The sequence below is a fragment of the Chaetodon auriga genome, chromosome 11 (assembly GCF_051107435.1).
Source record: "Chaetodon auriga isolate fChaAug3 chromosome 11, fChaAug3.hap1, whole genome shotgun sequence".
Lineage (NCBI taxonomy): Eukaryota > Metazoa > Chordata > Actinopteri > Chaetodontiformes > Chaetodontidae > Chaetodon > Chaetodon auriga.
In genome coordinates this window covers 1,355,211-1,372,102 of record NC_135084.1, presented here as the reverse complement: position 1 = coordinate 1,372,102, position 16,892 = coordinate 1,355,211, and the positions used below count along the sequence as shown (strand labels likewise).

Below are 16,892 nucleotides of genomic sequence, written 5' to 3'. Positions count from 1 at the left end.
GTTGAGCAATTAATATGACATATGAAAGATTACCGATACCCTTAAAGCATCTATAATATTAGTAATATTTTTGTAATGAAAATAGATGATAAAATGCAAGGAATATGTGAAAAAGGTCACTCGTAGTGATGAACCTACAGCAACAAGCAGTAGACAGCCACAGTCATTACTCCTGGTAAGGAAATGGAATCTGTATCCGGATATGCTGTCCGGATAATAAATGATCCAATCTTGCCTTCGTGTTTACACCTGGTATTTTTAATGCATTCTCCTTGTCCTCATTGAGATTGGATCTCTGTCCTTCACAGCAAAACCTGTGCGTGAGTAATTTGAGTGGTGGCAAGTCAGCCCCACAGACAGTTTTGAGTTAGAGGAAACTTTATAAACTTTGTTAGACAAATTCTTATTGGTTTGTCCCCGCTTGTGAATTTAACTGAAATGAAGTTTATTATGTAAGTGAAGTAAATTAAGTTATTCCTTTCTTTGTACAAAAAATATTGTCAGTTTGTCATGGTGTGTTGCACTTCTGGCATGTAAGCTACTCTGTGACTGGATAAATGATGTCTTCTGAACAGCAGATCAGCTGTGCACAGGTGAATGCAAGGCAATCCATTGCACACTGACTGTTACTTAGTGTATATCATTGATTTCCCTCTTTTGTTTACTCACTTTCTAAATTTGCACCAGTCTATTTTAGATTTTAGCTAAGAACAAATATCTATGTTGTGAAGCCTACAGATGCCAGCACATTGTATGGATTTTGTTTACATCTACCTAAGATCTGTACACAATGCAAGCCAGACTATTTGCAGATGTGGTCAGGCAAGTCTGATCACATTCCGATCACAATGCATTTACACCTTGCATTATCGTGCATTTTCTCCTTATCCAGATAGCACATCCAACTCCGGACACAGATTACATTTTAATTCCAGGTGTAAAGTGGGTGTTAGAGAGTAGCTGGCGAGCAGCTGAAGAGACAGATATTTCTTGGTAGAGACCAAAAACAAAGCTAAAAGAGGGTAAATATTGGGCTCACATTGACTCCAAATTAATGATAATGTCGTTCCATAACTGCTGCATGTGTAAATAATAAGGTAACAAAAGTTAAGTTCATCAAGTGAATAATAAGTTCAGCAAGTTCATCTTGATGTTCTGTGAGTTGATTTTGATAGTACATTGAAATACAACTGAAGCCAGTGGGCTCCTGGAAGGTAAGAAAACAATCATAATTTTCAGTCCCACTTTCATGAATTGCCAGCAATGTAAATTATAAGCACATAACATTTTACTGGGCCTATTGTGCAAAACCACTGGTATGGCCCCATGTGTGTATGGAGAGTGGGTTGGGGTTCAATAAATTGTGCTATGAGTCGTGTGGAATTTTAATTAGGCTTATGTCAGGTGTCTTTACAGGTTTAAAAGCATTAGTGTATATTAATGGCACACTTGTAGTCTTATGTTGTTGATTGCTTTAGACAAATTGTAACAACCACACCCATATTAAAAGGCTTCTCAAACAGTGAGCAGAGAAAACCAAAGTGAACAAGTCCAAACAGCAACTGAAGGCCAGACTAATCAAGAGAATGACAAGATGCAGATATATAGATACAGAGTTCTCCTAAGCTGCTGACGGTGAAGGAAGTTGAATTTTTGTTGATTATAAGATGAACTGTTTAGTCGAGGGGTGTCAAACTTAGTCACTTAAGGGGCCCTTTTAGAAACTAAAAATTAATGTGCACCAGATTAGCAAGGGCATAGCCAGAACTTTCCTATTGGAGTGATCAGGTTAGATCCAGTGATTTTTTTGGGGGGATTGCAAATAACTAGAACATTCAAGAAATTTTGAGTGTGCTTGATGTTAGGTGTGTATCCCAGTGGTAATATTACCAGTAGTAAGAAAGCATTAATAGCAATAGCTATAACATTGAAGTTCATAGGCTCATGCTGTGTGTGTTACTGAGAGAGAGAGAATACAATGGTTGAACAATAGTCATTGTCCAAGGACGTATTGAGGCATTGTTCATGTCCATAGTGACACCTCTGCTGAGCTACCTTAAAATTGCTGTTTTATGTGTCCTGTCCTGCAACTGCAAACATGGTTGGTTTGAACTCTGCTCACTCCAATTTCCCATTGTGGTTTATGTTGAAATAGTATTAATTATTTAATAATAACAAATTATAATAACCAATATGTAATGATAGACAAAAACAAGGAGAAAGCTGTAAATCAGTATCATCAGTGGTGTAGTGAGTGCATGGTCCCAGCATAAGAGCGGAGATCCACCAGGTACGCTGCCAAAATATGAAGTGACAATATTAAATACTACAAAATTCTTCAATTATCTAATCAATACCACAATGCAAACCCTCCCATGTTTCTACTGTACCAAGAAAACTGAAATCGCAATAATCCTGTTGTAGTTTTGGTCTATTCAAAAATCTAAATACTTCATACCAATCCCTTCAAGTACTTCTGCATTACACAAACCAAAGGGCAACACTTTGTTGGAAAGAATACGAGCTGGTAGCTCCATTATTCATCATCTCATGGGCCTGTCAAGACAGTGGTCACCTACCAGTATACTTAAAGTCAATCAAATTGGCTCACATATTTGCCTGAGCCAAATCTGCCATGCAATCCTCCATACATGGCAGAGGGAACAAATCTGGAGACATGGTTTTTCAGAATTCCAGATTTGGAGGGTTCCGCTGTTATTAAAGCATATATTGAATCTCTTTTTCCAATTTTGTCCTATCATCTAGTGCATCACCATGAAAGTGTTGCTTGATTGGTCGAACATCACCAACATCTATGGTGTGTTCGATAATATGCATTTGCAATGGCGTATCTGAAAATATTGCTGGGTAGCGCAAAATCACAAAAGAAGTTGTCTCAGGACACTGAATATAAACGTTTGATCCACAGTTTTTTAAACCATATTTCACATGTGGTCGGATACTGAATTGGTGACACTAATCTTGCCTTCCCATCTTAAAACTGGTGATTGTGTGTAGAAATTTTCTGTGCTGCTGGGTTGAAGAAGACAACTTGAATTGGGACACTGCTATTGTGTCTTTATCAGAAAAAGCTTAACACTTCATGGCCTGCCTCATGTTCATGTCCATTCAGTTTGACGTGGGTTTATGTACATAAATGTGTATTTTATAGATATATGGTTTTGCCACAGTTTTTTAGATTTCACCCTTCAGAATATTGACAATTATTGTACAGGTTGGGCATTGTCAGGTAAGTTCATACTGAGGTTAAAAGTTCTTACAGGTTACAGAAATCAGCATAAAAGTGCCATTATCAAATGTATTGATCATTTCTGGTTTATTGGTTTATTTTCAATCAACCCTTTAAAATTGTTAATACATTTGACTTAGGCCTTGTTGGATAATCAAGGTTAGGCAACAATGGCAAATCATTTTCTTTAATAAGAAATAAGATAATGTCATTGAATAAGTGTCAACTTAGGGTGTATTTTTCATCCTTTCACAGGCATTGCTCAACACACAAAACAAGCTGAGAGCACTGGTGCCTAATTTTACCTTCAACTTGGGATTTTCTGGAAAGTTCTATCACACAGGTATGGAACATCTGGCATCAGTGTATCACCATAGAATTCTGTTTGAAACATTTGTGGGAATTTGCAATGTTCTGACTGTGAGTGTTTTTTGGTTTTTTTTTGTACTTATAATAATTTTTTAACCATTACTCATCCGGGGAAAATGTTTAAGTTTAATCTAAGTGGAACTGATAACAATCATGGTATCATTGTAACCAACAATCAAAACAACAATTCCAATAAATCCTCTTAGTAAATCTGCCAGTACTGAGTACCAGTCTGACAGCATCTCTTTCACAGGTTTAAAAACTTAACCTCACACGGAGACACTATTTTATGTGAATCGGGACACATTATCTGAACTGTATGTGTGTGCATACATGTTTTCAGGAACTGATGAGGAAGATCGGGGAGATGACATGCTGCTGCAACACAGGATGGACTTCTGGTGGTTTCCTCACATGTGGAGCCACATGCAACCCCACCTCTTTCACAACGTTAGTGTGTTGGCTGAGCAGATGAGGCTCAACAAGATCTTTGCTCAGGTCAGCAGCACTAATGCACTGTGCACATGGCCAATATCACAGTGTGTAGTTGTGTAACTTTTGTACAGCTAGATGGAATGTGGAAGGGCTATGTAGCTATGGAGGTACATCGTCAATAAAAGTTTGTAGCAAGAGGATTTGTGTCCGTGGTTACAAAAAATAACTGCATTTTTTCTCCTTTTCTTCTTGCTTGTCCCCCCGTTACACATCCTGTCCTGTCCTGACTCTTGCCTCTCTCCAGGAGCATGGCATCCCAACAGATATGGGATATGCAGTAGCTCCGCATCACTCTGGGGTTTACCCAGTTCACAGCCAGCTCTATGAGGCCTGGAAATCTGTATGGGGCATCAAGGTGACCAGCACAGAGGAATACCCCCATCTGAGGCCAGCTCGCTATCGCAGAGGCTTCATCCACAATGGGATCCAGGTCTGTCCACAGTCCTTGTCCTAGTAAAATGGTAAATGGACTGCATTTATATGGCATGTTCTTGTCCACTTTAACCACTCAAAGTGCTTTACAACACATGCAACATTCACACACACACACACACACACACACACACACACACACACACACACCGAAGACACTGCATCAGGAGAAATTTAGCGTTCAGTATATTGCCCATGGACACTTCGACATGCAGACTGAAGGAAAAAACTGTCCTGTATTTTTACCGTTAAATAGGTAGGTGTTTTATTGAACAACGACCTCTAGTCCCTGCCAGAGGACAGAAATGGAACAGGTAGTGAGCAGGGCCAGATATGATTTTTACTTGCCTTTCTGTTACACCGTAGAGATAAAACAAAAATACAGTATGTGCTCTCCAGTAGTTTCTAGCTGGCAGTGTATAAGGGTCATGAATATAGCAGTAGGAGCGCTTTGATATGTTAGTTACCCATCTTGCAAATATTGTGTGGATCTCCAGTAATATTCTGTATATTGTCCTATGGTATTTTACGTCCTAGGGAGAGTAGTTTCTCTGGGAGGATTTGCATTTGGCCTTTCTGCATCTTCAGGAAGAACAAATACCGAAGTTTCAACTTAACTTTAACAACAACAACACAACTTTAACACTCCTGCAAATTGTCACTGAAATACAGTACTGTGCAAAAGTTTTAGGCAGGTGTGAAAAAAATGCTGTAAACTAAGAATGCTTTCAAAAATAGAAATGTTAACTGTTTATTTTCATCAATGAACAAAAGGCAGTGAATGAACAGAAGAGAAATTGGAAGTTCTGTGGATGTAGGCTTCTTCAAATCCTTCTGTCTCTTCATGTAATCCCAGACAGACTCAATGATGTTTAGATCAGGACTCTGTGAGGGCCCTACCATCACTTCCAGGACTTCTTGTTCTTCTTTACGCTGAAGATAGTTCTTAATGACATTGGCTGTGTGTTTGGGGTCGTTGTCCTGCTGCAGAATGAATTTGGGGCCAATCACACTGGTGGTATTGCATGATGGATAAGTATCTGCCTGTATTTCTCTGCATTGAGGACACCATTGATCCTGACCAAATCTCCAACTCCATTTGCAGAAATGCAGCCCCAAACGTGCAGGGAACCTCCACCATGCTTTACTGTTGCCTGCAGTTACTCATTATTGTACATCTCTCCAGCCCTTCGGCGAACAGCCTTCTGCTACAGCCAGATATTTAAAATTTTGACTCATCAGTCCAGAATACCTGCAGCCATTTTTCCGCACCCCAGTTCCTATGTTTTTGTGCATAGTTGAGTCGCTTGGCCTTGTTGAAACTTTCTTCCACAACCTCACCTTGGTAGCAGAGTTTGGCTGTTCCTCATCCAGTTTTAAACCTCCTACACAGCTGTTTCTGTTTCAGTTAATGACTGTGTTTCAACCTACATGTAAAATTGATGATCATTAGCACCTGTTTGGTATAATTGGTTGATCATACACCTGACTATAATCCTACAAAATCACCGACTTTGTGCAAGTGAACCTTTAAGAATTGATGCTGGTTTGAAGGCAAAGAGTGGTAACACCAAATATTGATTAGATTTACATTTTTCTTTTGTTTGCTCACTTTGCATTTTGTAAATTAATAAAAATAATCATTTAGATTTTTGAAAGCATTCTTAGTTTATAGCATTTTTTTCACACCTGCCTAAAACTTTTGCACAGTACTGTATATAAAAAAACAAAATGCTGTGCAGTTCAGTCTGTTCTGATAGAGTGCAATGGGCAATTTGACAGCAGTACCCAGATCAAACAAAGGGTGAAAAATATATCAGGCTTTGTACTGCTGTGCCTGTTGATCAAAAATGTCCAGATCAGCCTGCAGATCACCATGGGACATCTCTGGTCCAGTATTCTACTGGCTGAACCCTGAATAATTACTGATTTCTGCCTTACCCTCAACCTAAGTCAGAGTCACAACAAAGTACTGTCAACAGCTAAAATATCACCAGTTTGTAACAGTTTGTAAATGATACAAATGTACGCCAAACAACTAATGATCTCCTTGTGTGCTTTAGGTGTTGCCCAGGCAGACCTGTGGTCTGTTCACCCATACAATCTTCTACAATGAATACCCAGGAGGGTCAAAGGAGTTGGACAAGAGCATCAGAGGAGGAGAACTCTTCCTCACTGTCCTCCTAAACCCTGTATGAAAACCACCTGTCACATACCAACAAACACATGCATACACACACACACACACACACACACACACACACACACACACACACACAGCTTAGCTGTAGACACAAAACTTTGACAGTTACAAAAAGGACGTGTGACTCAACTGGCTCGTGACTCGTCGACAGCATACTTTAGGCTTGAATTCCTGCCTAATTAGTATGTGTTCAGTGGTTAGGCTTTTTGCACAGTTGCGTTTTTGTTCTGAGTGTTCTGACTGAATTATTTGACACATACAGATGCTTTGATTCATTACTTGCAACTGGACATTAAATGCCCTATTTCCGGTACAAATAAGTATTTGGCATGACTTTGGCCATTGTTTTACTATAATTTTCATCTCTAGCAATGATGGACTGAAAGTTGCTTTTTTGACTTGCAAGTCACATCTCAAAGACACCTCTACAGACTAGAGACTTGACTAGGACTTGGTTCAAAGAAGTGAAAAACAACTTTAGCAAACACACGTTTTGCTAATGCAATTTTATTTTTGCTGGTTTGTTTTAATTGTAATAAAAATGTTTTGTTGTATCATTTGCATCTTTAAATATGCCATTGTGGTTTTTGTGTGAATTCAATTGTGATCATAATTTAGCTAAATTTGTGTCTTTGACACACTAACAGGTCTTGATTATTTCTCTGTTGTAGCCAACACTGCTCTCTGTTGAGTTCATGGTGCATTTTGGAAAAAACGTAACAACTGTTGGTCATTATCTAGCTAATTTTAAATCTGTCTGCAGTTCTGGTGGTTTGAGCTTAAGGACTTGTTGGTTGAACAACAGCTCCAGGTAAATGTTAAACTAATTTGTAAAGTACATTGTGCCCTCTCAATCCAGATCAGTATCTTCATGACCCACCTGTCTAACTATGGCAATGATCGGCTGGGTCTGTACACTTTTGAGTCTTTGGTGAAGTTTGTCCAGTGTTGGACCAACCTCAGGCTGCAGACATTGCCCCCTGTCCAGTTGGCTGAGAAATACTTCCAGATCTTTCCTGAGGAGAGAGACCCACTCTGGCAGGTCAGCATGTTCATTTTGTTTTTGAAAACTAAAATGTACTCATAATCCAATCATAGTAAATAGTTTTATTAAACAAAGCTAAAATGGCCATGTGACTATTTCAGTGAGTGAATTCAAATACTACAAAGGGGAGTCAACGTGTGAACAAATGTAGTAGAAATACAGGAATTAAAGCATAGTGTTGAGTATATTTGCTTTTTGATGTGATAAAAAATTTAACTAGCCATGTTATTTTTCAGAACCCTTGTCATGACAAGAGACACAAAGATATCTGGTCTAAAGAAAAGACGTGTGACCGACTTCCCAAGTTCCTCGTCATTGGACCACAGAAAACGGGTGCCACGCTCACTCTATCTGTATTTTCATTGTGTGTGTGTGTGTGTGTGTGTTTGTATATATGTATATATATATATATATATATGTGTATATCTTCATTGTTATAAATATCTTTTCTCAAAGGAACTACAGCACTTCATTCATTCCTGAGCCTCCACCCAGCAATCACCAGTTCCTTCTCCAGCCCCACCACCTTTGAGGAGATCCAGTTCTTCAATGGAGCAAACTATGACAATGGGATTGACTGGTAAAGACAGGACTACTGTTCACTTCCTCAATAAATTAGTCCTTAATAACCTTAACAGAATATGGCTTAAATTTGGATAGATTTTTTCTTTGTTTCTTATTATGTTTCTCTTCAGTTTGGCTGAACCGGTGCTTACAGGGACTTAAATGACAACTTGAAATTTTTTCAAATCTATCTTAATACTGTATAATACTCACTTAACATACAGTAATGCACATTGAAAGTGTTAGGGCAACTGCGAACATGGTGGACAAAATCCACAGTTCAAGGTTAGAGTTGTTTTAGTCTAAAAATTCCCTTTTGTTTCCTTGCTGAACTACATTGGAGGGATGTCTCCTTGTAGTGGCAGACAGGTTTGTTGCTCGGCGTCTAAATCTTCATGCCAAGACAAGATACTCACTGAAGACTAGATTAATAATTGATTAACTGAAAAAACAACAACCCAAACAGAAAGCCAAACCTTCAAAACAACAGTGTAAAGTCCTTGTTTGGCCAGTCAGCATCCAGGTACTCAGTCCAGAATCTGTGTCAAACTGCAGAGCTTGAACGTTTTAGTAAAGAAGAATGTGCTGCAACTGCTGGCAAAGGTGTCTTCTACGTACTGACTTGATCTTGTGAATACTTAGGCCAATGTCAAATTTTTGTTTTCTAATTGTTCTTAGTTTTGCTCAGTTCGCGGAGATCTGTTTGACATTGATGAGTCTTTTCTGTTCACCTATGTCATAATTTCTAGTGATTCAAATGGTAATGCAATGAAACATAAAATGACATGGCCTGGGGATGTGAATACTTTTTTAGGCACTAACTAACTGGCGCTTGTTATTTCATCTCTGTTCTCAGGTACATGGACTTCTTCCCATTCCCTTCCAATGTCAGCACAGATTTCATGTTTGAAAAGAGTGCCAACTACTTTGACACAGAGGTAGCTCCTAAGAGAGCTGCTGCCCTGCTTCCCAGAGCCAAAATCCTGGCAGTGCTCATCAACCCATCTGACAGAGCTTACTCCTGGTACCAGGTGAGAATCATCACCTACACTGCAAGATCACCCACTCTGCTGTTATCAGACTGTATGCAAATCCAGTACTGTGTCAGTGTTTACAGGTTCTTTAGAGCAATTGAAACTTCTTCACTGTTTTGTGTAAGCATGCATGTGTTAATTGACCACAGCACCAGAGGGCTCACCAGGACCCTGCTGCCCTCAACAACACTTTCCATGCAGTGTTGACTGCAGGCCTCTCGGCCCCCAGGGACCTACAGGCCCTTCAGAGACGCTGCCTTCATCCCGGGGCCTATGCTACTCACCTGGAGCGCTGGCTGCAACACTACCAACCCAGCCAGGTAACGAACACTGGAGCAGGTGGATCTGTTCAGCAATGTCACACTCAACAACTGGTTGTCAACCAGGTATTTTTACACGGAAACAATGTAATATTATTAATGTTTCACTTCACAAAGCATTTTTATGTTTAATTGAAGTCATTTCAGTGTGTTTAATTTCTGGATGAATTCCCATCTGTCAAGGTTGCACTTACATGCTGTAGACCTTCACAAATGGATTCCTTCATTGCAAAAAGTATTTTAAATTGTCTCAGTGAACTCATTGAAACAGAGAACAGAACAGACAGAAAAATTGCAACACTGGTCAATAATTTCAATGAAGCTAAATCTCTTTAGGAATGGCGAATCATTAGATTAGCCTGTTTCCCCACCAATAGCAAAACATAAATCTTAAGCATGTCTACTTTCCAGTTTCCTGAGGAAGACCTGGTGATAACATTGTTGGTGATATGACAGTGGTAATTCTACTTGCAGTAATAACTGTTAATAAAGTCACAATGTACTTCACCATTACAACATAAAACATGAATAGAGTGCCAACAATATAATAAAAGAATAGTAGCAACTTCTAAGATTTGTACAAGCTATGGTTTCTGAAAACTGTTTACAACAAGTCATTTAATATTGGCACCTTCTCTCTGACTGTCCATCTGAGAGGTTGTGAACCAGGAAAAACATAAAACTGCATTATTATCCAGCAAACATTAAATAACTCTGTACTTCTATATGTTCAACCTTAAGGGCTGATTGACTGTGACTTTGACAACATTTTTGAGCTGAGCTGATTTATGCAAGCTCACAGGGAAAATGTTGTGCAGCAGTTACAATACAAAGCAGGTAGAGTGCAAATATAGAATAAAATAGTTAAAAAAAAATAATAATAAAAAAAAAATATATATATATATATATATACACACACACACACACACACACACACACACACACACACACACACCAAAAATTCTACCAAAATGTAAATGGTATATGTCATAAAATATAACAGGTTGACAATAAGGATGATAAAATATGAACAAGTTTATGGTCAGGATTATGCATGTGTATAGGAAGAGGCAAATAGCTACTTTATGTAAATACAATATGAAATCCTAAGTACAGAAAAGGTTGTTGTTTTTTTTTAATAATTCGAATTGTTTATTAATTATGCCCCATTGTGTGGCATATAATGTCCCATTATTGCACATTATTTCTCTGAGTGTCCCACCAATCAAGGAGTTGTAATGTTTGTAATTTCATTGAGAGACAGTAATCCAGAGGAAAAAAAGGGAGATTAATTGAACAGAGCAGAGCTGAAATGGAGGCTAGTGCCACAGCAGCTCCTTTCCTTTACTGTCCATCTCTCAACACAAGTTAGATGAGTTGCAAAAAGCATCAACTGCCTTCTCCCTGCTGCCCTAGCACACAAAAGCAAGAAAATAGCACTTGCTATGACAGATTGGTGAAACATTCTCAGCATGGTGCTGTAGACATTGAATGACCAGAGGTAGAATCAGAGGTAGAGTAGAATCAGCTCTGGCTGTTCTTGTACACAGCTTCGTGTTCTTAGTGCCGTCCAACTTGTTGTCAGGTATAATCCCAGGCAGAGTCCTGCACGGGTCCAATTTTCGAAACCCGTGCCCGCCCCGCCCGTCAATCATCAGACCCGTGAACCGACCCGTTACCCGTGATTACATCAAATGTCAAACCAGCCCCGCCCCGCCCGTCAAAAAATGGACCCGTGTCCTGACCCGTTACCCGTGATTACATGCACTAAATAGCCTACAACAGACAGTCTCTCACTTAAAAAAAAAGTTTTATTTTTTCAAGCCTGTTTTAACACAAGATGACAGCAGCCTTCATTAACGCTCTCAGCGAAGTCTTACAGTAGTAGACTGACTAGTCACACACAGACGCACCACTATTTCATATTCACCGCTTGCTAACTTAGCTCGTATCTCCTTCTCCTCCATGCTGTTTTCGTTGGTATTTCCGCGCGCGCTAGTGATTTTCATGACACAATAAAATGTTACCCGCCCGCGTTTGGTTCCGTTCCGCCCGTGCCCGTACCCGTAAAATTATAAATGCATATTTTCCACCCGTTTGTACCCGTCAATTGCGGGTACCCGTCGGATATCCGTGGGTACCCGGCCCGTTGCAGGACTCTACTCCCAGGTACAGGTAATCCTGCACCGTGTGCATGTCCTCCCCTTTGCCGTAGATTGAAACAAGCATATTGGTTATTTTCCACCTGCTGAAGTCCACCGCCAATGCCCACAATTGCAGAATCATTACAGACCTTCTGCAGGGAGCAGGACTTGGAGTTGTATCTGAAATCAGGGAGGACTAGTTTGGTCCAAACAAATCCTGAATGTAGAATTCAAATAAGAGGAAAATTATTGACTTCTTTCTTCTTTCTTTCTTTACATGGAAGCAGCAATAGTTCCTTCTCTGATCACAAGGCGTGTGTATGTGTGTTGTAGTTGCACATCGTGGATGGGGCCCTGCTGCGGTCCAACCCAGCACTACTGATGGAGGGAATCCAGAGATTCCTTGGTGTCACTCCCATCTTCAACTACACCCAGGCTCTAATGTTTGTAAATACACTCACACACACACACACACACACACACACACACACACACACAGTATGCACACTTGCGAGATATTATAGCCTAGTCTGTATCCTTAAACAAATTGTTCGTGCAGTACAACATTTAGTTTTGAAAGCAAGAACTACTTAACAGACAGTTTAATCCAGCAGTGTTCCCATATACTGTACCACATGTGAAAGGTGTTTCACTGTGTTGTGAAATTACCAACTGTGTATCTGCAGGTACGATGACAGCAAAGGATTCTGGTGTCAGCGAGTAGAAGGAGGTCGAACCAGGTGTCTCGGGAAGAGTAAAGGCAGGAAGTACTCAGAGATGAGTTCTGAGGTATACCTCATACTGTCATCACCTTACTTCACTTTTTGGCATGTGCAAGTGGTAGAATTGAAAGGATTTTGGTTTACTAGAACTTTTCAAGTAATTGGTATTACTAATTGGCATTAGCATTCCAAGTAAAAACACAGAGCTCTGCTGGTTCTGCCTGTGTGGAGGACTTATAAGATACATCTAGAAATATTCTATATTTTTCTTCTTATCAACATATCCCCTGCGAGAACCCAAAAAAACGCAATACTTTATTTTGACTCAATCCACAGACATTGCCACCCCAAATACCCACAAGAGCAATGGTTCAACATGTCTAAACTGCAGCAAATCTCCATAGTCACTGTTTTTCATGGCACTCCTTACTCAACCCCAAATGTCCACCTGCTACATGCAAACTTGTACACATGTGACATGTGATATATAATGTTACTTCACTATGAAGTGAAATAATATAAGTCTTCAAAGTAAAACGAGCTTACATTTTAGGTGTTTGATGGCATAAAATAAAAAGCTGAAGGGCATTTAAATTGTACTTGTCAACTTGCTGTTGACACACAGCACACTGCTGCACAGTGTATTGATGCTCAGAAAAATTAAAGAGAGCATAGCCCAAAGGTCAGCCTCCCCAGACAGGTGATTCCTAGTATTGTATTTCATATATACCAGGAATGACAACTAGCTCACACAGATGCTGCAACACCCTGAATGTCAGTGATTAAATGTCTGTGTTCCACAAGCAGCCAAAACCTGTCCATTACATTGTAAACCTAGTAGCTTTCACTATACACTCTGATCAGCATATACCTCAGCTTTATTTATAGTGACAAATCTTTGTATTGCTCACTCTGACGCTGTCAGTGCTTCTGTGTCACTGTAACAATACAAACTGGGATCTGTGACGTAACTACATATTAAACAGGGTTTTTAATAAGGTGACTCTGATGTTTATTTTCTTGTGCTTTTGGAAATTTGAAAACATCAGATAAAATGAGCAAATGTTGCATCTAATTTAATGTGGTGCAACATTAAAATGTACAAATAAAAATGGAAATGATCAAATCTTGTGACATCTTGGCCCGTTCTAAGGCACACTAGAAGGCTGCAGCACCCCCTCATGGAAGCACTGTAGTAGAGCACCAAATGTGGATTACGTCCACTGCTGAAAATAGTCCCTGATAAATACACTATTTCCTCCTGTTTGAGGAACGGTTGTAAAAACGAAAGTGTCCAGCTGTTTTAAGAAATAACTGAGCCTCTTTTAAAAATGATATGGTCTGTTTGTGAGTCGTTTTTAAAAAGTTACATCTTCAATAGGTACCAATGTTGGACAAATTATTGTTTTTTATGGGCTTTATTTTTTGACAATAAGAAAAATATTGAATAACACAGAATTATCCCTTAAAACCTCAGCAGCCAGTGAGTAAACAGAAGAGACTGGTATTATTGACAAAACTCGAGAAACCCCTCGTGCAAAGAATATCATTACATTCTCAACTTCTGTATGTTATATCAAATAATTTCTTCTGTAGTTCTGATCTTTAACTGATATGGTTGTCATCTGTGTGTGTGCATATGTGTGTGCGTGTATGCATGTGTGCATACACGTGCAGTCACGTGCCTTTCTGGCAGAGTACTACCGTGAGCACAACATGGAGCTACTGCATCTGCTGAATCGTTTGGGCCAACCGCTTCCGTCCTGGCTTCGCCAAGAACTCCAGAGCACGAGCTGGAGCTGAAGCTACATGCTCACACAGAGATGCGAGGAACTGAAATCTGTGGATGAGCCAACACTTGGCTCTGTATTAGATTGGACTAACTGATCTGCAAGCAACAGCAGTGCACACTAAGACAGTACAAAACGAGATCTTTCTGTAAGTGTTGGTCTCTTTTGGAGAAGGATCCCAATCTCCCTCCAACTCCTGATTTGTTGCCATCCTCCTGCGTGCACTGGACAGCCCTCAATCTTTGTTGATGTGTGTTCGTAGGGGGCTGACACTGCATATGTCAGTTTGCAGTGGATCCAGAGGGCTGGGTGACCAGCAGGCATAAAGAACAGGTCAGACAGCCTTAATGCAAAGAGAGATGCTCACAGGATGAGAGTGTGGATGTGGGTTTATACACAATGAAAACGCACAGACAGACACTCAAAAATCTCATCTCTCCAAAAGAATGATTGTAAACCAGTTAATTGTCAAAAGCAGTTGTATATGTTGGGTTTGAGGGGCAGCTGGGAAACAAACTTGCCAGCAGCCTGAAGCAGACAGTACAGAAAGACAGTCCATACCATGGTCCATATTTGTCTGTTACACACACACACACACACACACACACCTGCAGGTCAAGGCAACAGGGTGATGCATTTCCTTTTATCCCAACAGTTTTCCAGTCTGTTTACTGTAGAAACACATTTTAAAAATGGATTCAGCAAATATGATGTAAGGTCAATGTAAATATAATGTTTAGATTTGGTACTTGACTAAAACTCAGGAGTGGTCCAGGCTCTGCCCGACACTAACATCCTGTCAGGGAAACAGCTGTCAGTGAGCAGCGTTATGATACTTTGTTCACTATTCACTAAGGTAAAGATGGTTTTTGAATGATAATAGACTGTACTCACATTTGCTAAGGTCTACCTACATTCTCCACTTTTAAATTTAGATCACTTATATACTTGTTGTTAACCTACATAGCACAGTTTGTTGAAAATAGCCCATCCATGTTTCAACAAATGGAGTGAACCAAACAACAGACTGCTGAGCAAAGGCTGAGTTGTAGGACTGGATATTTAGTTATTTGAGCAATGATACTAAGTTGAGAGGAAAAGATTAGTGAGAAACAAAACTGAAATATGTACAGTCCACAAGTGTAGTTGAATTTTCCAAGAGACAATGTTTTGTTTTTACTTTTGAGGACCATTATTATTAATGAAAATGGTCCACATTATATTTACCAATTAAATTAAGTCTATAGAGACTAAACCAGTGGCTCTCAAACTTTTTCTGTCATGCCCCCCTCAGGAAGCCAAAAAATGTTCATGTTCCCCATCCCACAATTTTTATCATTCACAATGATGGGGGAAGCAACTAATAAAAAGGATCCTGTCAAGTTTGTGCCCCTGCTTGCTGTTTATAGTCTGCTAGCTGAGATAACTTGGATAACATCATTGTGACATTATCAGAGTTATTTTCACAGACTTGACAAAGCTCCTCCACAACCATAGAAGACAGAAATATTTTCACAGATGCAAGGCTAGTCATGACTAGTAAATTGACTTCAACTTCAAAATTTAGAGTGATCCTGACTTGATGTGATCATGGAGTACAGCCTTGGTCCAAGCCCATGTAAAACCTAGTGTGGGCTGTGTTTTACTGTGAGAGGGGGTTAGTCAGTAAGAGCACCACACCTTCAGAAAAGAGAAAAAGCATGTCAAATATCTTCTGAAAAAACAACACAGGTGGCTACACACCTCACCCCATACACACACACTGACACTCTTGTCTCCATGTGAGGACAGTAACCCAACGAATGTCAGTGGACAAGAGAACAGACAACAAACATCGAAGCTAGTATGGAGATGAATTGGAAGCTGCTGTCTTGTTTTCTTTTTGATTTGTATAACTGTTTAAAGGGCACTGTATCATCTCTAATAAACACATAGGGAGATTGGAAATGATGGCTCTTGCATTTTTTTTTTACCTCACTCATCCTCATGTTAAGTATGTGATTGTAGAAATAGTCAATCATAAGGCTATACAATAGAGAGCCATCGGCCTCATCAAAACCACAGCCAGGAAGGGGAGTACTGTAAGTGTTTTTTCAAGGGGTTATACTGGATCAGCAGGAATGTTAATAATGTAAAAGTGACCATTAAAAGTTTTTGTTGTCAAGAAAGGAACATTAATCCCTGTCCCTGTGTTTCACCCATTTCACTTTGGTTTTGGTAAATTGAAAGTATTTCCAAAGTGGAATTGTGTGTACTGCAAAAACCTATGCAAGCTCAGGGAGAATATGCAATCTCCCCACAGAAAGGCTTTGCCCCAGCCGGGAATTGAATGCAGGACCTTTGAGCTGTAACCACTGAACCACTCTGCTGCCAAGTTAAGTTGATTCATTGATGATTAGAAAGGGAAATAAAATTTTGTGCTCTGCTGCCACATGCTGTATAGCACTGGAAGTCACACGATGATATTCCCATGAGGTTCCTCTGCCGGGTTTTGCTACTGTTAAAACAGGTTTTCAAGTTGGCA

At 39.7% G+C, this 16,892-nt stretch overlaps 1 protein-coding gene across 2 annotated transcripts in view; it reads left to right on the top strand.

Moving 5' to 3' along the window:
- ndst2a (N-deacetylase/N-sulfotransferase (heparan glucosaminyl) 2a) overlaps positions 1-16,318 on the top strand; it is a 49,123-nt gene extending 32,805 nt beyond the window's left edge. For both annotated transcript variants that reach the window (XM_076742584.1, XM_076742585.1), the window contains exons 4-15: positions 3,506-3,593; positions 3,963-4,117; positions 4,359-4,544; positions 6,610-6,738; positions 7,609-7,791; positions 8,031-8,127; positions 8,251-8,374; positions 9,215-9,389; positions 9,542-9,712; positions 12,190-12,299; positions 12,543-12,645; positions 14,256-16,318. In XM_076742584.1, the coding sequence (XP_076598699.1) occupies positions 3,506-3,593; positions 3,963-4,117; positions 4,359-4,544; positions 6,610-6,738; positions 7,609-7,791; positions 8,031-8,127; positions 8,251-8,374; positions 9,215-9,389; positions 9,542-9,712; positions 12,190-12,299; positions 12,543-12,645; positions 14,256-14,381 (1,647 nt within the window). In that variant the 3' untranslated portion in view covers positions 14,382-16,318. The remainder of the gene's footprint in view (positions 1-3,505; positions 3,594-3,962; positions 4,118-4,358; positions 4,545-6,609; positions 6,739-7,608; positions 7,792-8,030; positions 8,128-8,250; positions 8,375-9,214; positions 9,390-9,541; positions 9,713-12,189; positions 12,300-12,542; positions 12,646-14,255) is intronic.
- Positions 16,319-16,892: the final 574 nt, after the last annotated feature.